General features: G+C 39.5%; 1 protein-coding gene across 1 annotated transcript; it reads left to right on the top strand.

The window, feature by feature from the left end:
- The first annotated feature begins 849 nt into the window (after positions 1–849).
- LOC107726117 (forkhead box protein L2-like) lies at positions 850–5,065 on the top strand. The gene is made up of 2 exons (XM_016535621.1): positions 850–927; positions 3,509–5,065. Exon 2 carries the CDS (start codon positions 3,522–3,524, stop codon positions 4,440–4,442), a length of 921 nt encoding a protein of 306 aa, XP_016391107.1. The 5' UTR covers positions 850–927; positions 3,509–3,521; the 3' UTR covers positions 4,443–5,065.
- Positions 5,066–5,285: the final 220 nt, after the last annotated feature.

Raw genomic sequence — 5,285 nt, 5'->3', positions numbered from 1 at the left:
GTGTGTGTTCCTTTGATGATGTCCCCCTGTCTCAGTAGGAGCAGGAGAACATCCCTCCCTCTTAATCCCTCTTTCCGTTCCTCCATTTTCACATCTCTGCATGCACTTTTTGCTCCCTGTCTGTCCTTTCCCTTTAAAGAAGAAAATGATCTAAGGACATCAACAGTTGTTGTGATAATTCCTCTTATATTTCAAGAAAAAGTTTGCAAATGTTTGAAAAAATAAATGATTTATTTTTTAAAAGTTCAGCTGATCTCAATTAACAGGTTTTTGATAAGACAGTGGTACACTGATGGAAATTAATATTAAAAGTATGTCTTTTATACATTTAAAACAATGGTTGTGTTTGCATGCACAAAAAAAATATTATTTAAAAGTGTAGTGTAAGCCCATATATAGCCTATTAATCAGAACATTACTTTAGCCATATGAGACTTTTTTTATTAAAAAGAATATCATGAGTCAAATGAGTCCTTCCTTACACTCACTTTCTACTTGCATTACAATTATTGTCCATATTTACTAAAATACATTCTAACTAGGTTGGGTTAAGCAGAAGAAAAGATCATTAACTATAAAAACAATGGAAGTCTATGAAATGTCCACATAGTGAAACAGTCGAGTGTGTGCCTCCCGCACGCCCAAACGTTGACCTCATGTCTTAAACCGATTTCAGAAAGTACGGGGAACGGGAATTTCTGTCTTTCAGAGTATAAACTTAAGCACGCACCACAAACTAATGCATTCTACATTTTCTCTCCTTTTTCTCCCTCTCCTCCCTCTTCCTTCCTTCCCTCTCCACACATATTCGCTATTCCTTTCCTCACTGAGCCTGAACAAACGATGGATCTTGTTCACACCTGAAAGAGCATTTTTATTGCTATCTTTCAAAATTATTTGAGATTTTGGTGAGAGCTAACAAACCCGGTGAGTTTTATAACTAAAATCTGATGAATAGCGTGTATATTTATTTTAAAAGAAAAACGTGTTTTTCTTTTACTTGGTGGAAAATATTTGATTTGTTAATTGTTTCGGGGAATATTTTGTAAAAAATATATATATCTGTTTAGCTTATTAACTAATTACAGTAAAACATTCCAACAGGACATTGCTAAAGACATGTTATTTTGATAATTTAAAATAATTTAAAATGTTTTTTAAACGATTTCTAATGAATAAATGCAGGCGTTCAACTGACTAATTTCAAAAACTCTAAATAACCTCTTTCAAGTTTTCTCATTAATTTCCCCAGACGGAAAATATGCTACTTAACCCTAATTAACGAATATTTGCTTTAATAATCTTGTTATGGAATGAACGTGTTTGCAAATTTGAGCAGAATTATGTCACTGATTAAAGGTGAACTGCGTTGTATTTTGGGTAGGCTAAAGTGAATTTGTATCGACGGCTGTTTGTCCAATACTGACGAATCTTAAAACGTGGATGTTATGAGACTCAATAATAATACTTTTAACATTTGCTTTTAATAGATTAGTTTAGGCTAATTCATAATGTTGGGCTATTATGCGTATTTTCTGCTTGTGCCAATTGTTCACACCTCAATGAATTGAATCATGCTGTATTTTATCCCATCACTGTGATGTCGGATAACATGTTGTCCTGTATGCTACACTCTCAAGCTCTTAACTTGTTGTAGCCTTTATCAACCAGCACGTGGATTGCTCGCTAATAGCTACTTCAGAGCATCCGTAAAGAAGCTGTCAGGTCCAACGTTGATGAAGAATGATCATAACTTGTCTTGTGTTGAATAGCCAATTGTAGGCAAGTGGCGAAGACTCGTTAAAAACCTGGCAGCAACAGACCTGTAAAAAACAATAGGCCTTAACCCATTTTTTTAAAACACAGATGCACGCGGAGAATTACGCCGATATATTTATCTATAGATAGATGGTCGCATCAGCACTGTAGAACTGAATTATGTTGTGTTTGGTTGGTTGATAAGTAGCCTAGGCTAAGCGTAAAAACGGTTTTAATAAAAAAATACATTTAATTACTAAAAAAATATGTAGCCTAGTTATTACACTTCGTAGTAAATATGCAGTTAACCTGTAACCTGCTCCTTCTAAGTGGGCTACATTTACGTATAGGCCTTCACTGACTGCGAATTATTAAAAGCGTTTTTTTTTTCACCAGAACTGTTTTTCGTGGGGGCTATTTGTTTCGCCATATTCAGTTAATAAGAACAAAGGAGAAAGATGCATGTCAGCTGCATGTAATGATTTATGTAAATGCATAATTTATTTACGGGCATGCGACTTGTTTTGGGGAATAATTTGCGACTTAACATTAGGCTATATAATGTCTCCAGAAACCAGTCATGCACAGATGGTTGGTGCTGAAAGAGGCAGGTTCTTTCATGTCTCGCTCTATGCAATGATATTGTCTACAATCAAAATTTTATTTAGATCCAGACCCCTACATGACACACATTTGGGCTAGCCTGCGTAATGGAGATACATATTGTTGCGCAATGTGATCCACTAAAACAGATCCCATATGAGTGATTTGTCACATTATCCTTTACATTTGGGCCCATGTTCTTGACTAACACTTTCTTACTTAAAGCGACACGCTTATAATTGGATATGAGCAGAACCGGCAGCAACCCAAACGCTTAGATTAGTCCAAAATATCTTGGGAATAACTAACGAAATACACAAGAATGTAAAACAATTAGGAGCCAAATATACAGCGCAGCACAATAAATAGTGCTAGCTACATACAGTCACATAATTATATTTAAATCAAGATCAATGAAAACAGTCCATTGTAGCAACATAGGAAAACAGGAATATAGCCTTGTCAAATAAGGTTGAAGTTAATCCAAAAGGAGGTAGCCTAAGCCTGAAAGACACAGTTGGTAGAAGTATTAGCAGTTATAGCCTACCAATATAACTAAAAATAGTAAAAAATAACAGTTTGTAATGTTGTTTTTAAATATTAGTTTATCATCACTTTTCATTAAATCACGTTTTCTATTTGAGGACGAAGGCTGGTTAATTTTAAAAGTGGTTTGACTGCGCAGAACCTTTTATAACAGTTCAGCTCCTGCACCTGTTATATGAACTAATTATGTCTTCTAAAACTGTGTCGGTTTCCAGTTGTTGGTTTAATTGTTGTGGTGAGAGACACAGTTCAGAATTTAGAGGGTATGAAGCAAAACAGATAAATCGCTTTCGAGGCATACGAATCAGGAAGCTTATGTCCTACCGCATCAAATATGTGTGAATGTGAGGGAGTGTGTGAAGGAAAGAAAAGGCGGGCTTAAGGAGAAACCAAACCACAATTTGCCCTCCTTCTCCGTGGGTATCTAGTTGAGGAGAAACTCTGAAGCGCAAGAACTTTGTAAAACCTTTAACGCTGACATTAAGCTGCACACGTAGAAAAAACTCTTTACATGATTGTAGTCTGACAATTGAGACTGTCATCAAGACAATTTTGCATTGCAGAGCTGTTTTTATTAGTCCACGGTTTTGTTTTGGTGTAGGTTTGCGTGCGCAATGATGGCCACCTACCCAGGCCCCGAGGATAACGGCATGATACTCATGGACACTACCTCGAGCTCAGCGGAGAAAGACCGAACAAAAGAGGAAACCCCTCCCGAGAAGGCACCGGACAAATCCGACCCGACCCAGAAACCACCGTACTCCTACGTGGCGTTAATCGCGATGGCAATCCGCGAGAGCTCGGAGAAGCGTCTCACGCTGTCCGGCATCTACCAGTACATCATCAGTAAGTTTCCTTTCTACGAGAAGAACAAAAAAGGATGGCAGAACAGCATCCGACACAACCTGTCACTCAACGAGTGCTTCATCAAGGTGCCTCGGGAGGGCGGCGGCGAGCGAAAGGGCAACTACTGGACCCTGGACCCGGCATGCGAGGATATGTTCGAAAAGGGCAACTACCGGCGACGGCGACGCATGAAGAGACCGTTCAGGCCTCCACCGACCCATTTCCAGCCTGGCAAATCTTTCTTCGGCGGCGACGGGTACGGTTACCTCTCCCCGCCCAAATACCTGCAGTCAGGGTTTATCAATAACTCGTGGTCTTCTGCGCCTATGCCCTATACCTCCTGTCAGATGAGCAGTGGGAACTTGAGTGCCGTTAACGTGAAAAGCTTGTCCGCGCCGTCCTCGTACAATCCGTACTCGCGGGCGCAGAGCACAGGTCTCCCGGGCATGGTGAACACTTACAACGGCATGAGCCACCATCATCTCCACCATCACACGCACCCTCATGCGCTCCCGCATGCGCAGCAGCTGAGTCCCGCCACGGCTGCAGCCCCTCCGGTGTCCACCGGTAACGGAACAGGGCTGCAGTTTGCTTGCTCGCGTCAACCCGCAGAACTCTCCATGATGCACTGCTCGTACTGGGACCACGAGAGCAAACACTCCGCGCTACACGCGCGGATTGACATATAGCTCGGGTGTGAGCATGAGACCAAAGACAGATTAACATTCTCGCTAAAAGACAATAAAAACGAGGTCCATCGATTTCAAAAAACACAAAGGCATTTCATAAAATTCTGCCGATTTAAGACTGACAAGAAGGAAAAACTTTTACTGGAGCCGCAAACTGTGGTAGCACGGGCTTTCTGGGCGAGTATAGCCTGCCTGATGCAGGGAATAAAGATCACATTTTCCTTCACAGGAGACTCGTGGACATTTATGTTCTGAATGTGTAGAAATAGTTCAAACAGATGAGAGGATGGCCAGCAGATTTGATGGTATAATCATCATGGAATTACAATTCATGTTTACCTGAATCCATTTTGTCAATGCCTCTGGAGTGAAGTATTGGGTTCTGAACCCTTTTTTTCTTTTCTTCTATTCGCTTTTGAATGTGTAAGGATACAGTGACGCTCTGGGCAGGTAGCCTATACAAACCGAAGTGTACACACCTGTGTTTTGGCCTCTTGTTTCAGTGTTTAAGGGTTTCATATAGGGGTCAGAGCACGTGACTGCCAGTTTGGACTTTTGTACTTTGTAAAAAAAAATAAAAATAATAATTTTAATGTATATGACACATTGGGGCCATGTTTAACTAGCACTTTTCAATCTTTTTTCTCTTTTTTAATAGGTCTAGTTTTAATTCTTTAATAAACACTTTGTGAACTTGTTTTGGATTTTATAATTTATACGGTATAATTCAGCGATTATTATTATTATTATTATTTTATAACAAGGTGATTTGTTTAGCAGTTCGGCCAACTACAGTTCTGGCCTTCGACTAATTATTTAATCTTTGTAGTAACCTGTTTTACT

The sequence above is a fragment of the Sinocyclocheilus rhinocerous genome, unplaced genomic scaffold, assembly GCF_001515625.1.
Source record: "Sinocyclocheilus rhinocerous isolate Xijiao unplaced genomic scaffold, SAMN03320098_v1.1 scaffold1899, whole genome shotgun sequence".
NCBI lineage: Eukaryota > Metazoa > Chordata > Actinopteri > Cypriniformes > Cyprinidae > Sinocyclocheilus > Sinocyclocheilus rhinocerous.
Note: the sequence above shows the minus strand (reverse complement) of the source record. Positions and strands in the feature narration are given on the sequence as shown.

Coding starts and splice junctions, on each gene's coding strand:
- LOC107726117 (XM_016535621.1), top strand. CDS start 3,522: ATGATGGCCACCTACCCAGGCCCCGAGGATAACGGCATGATACTCATG.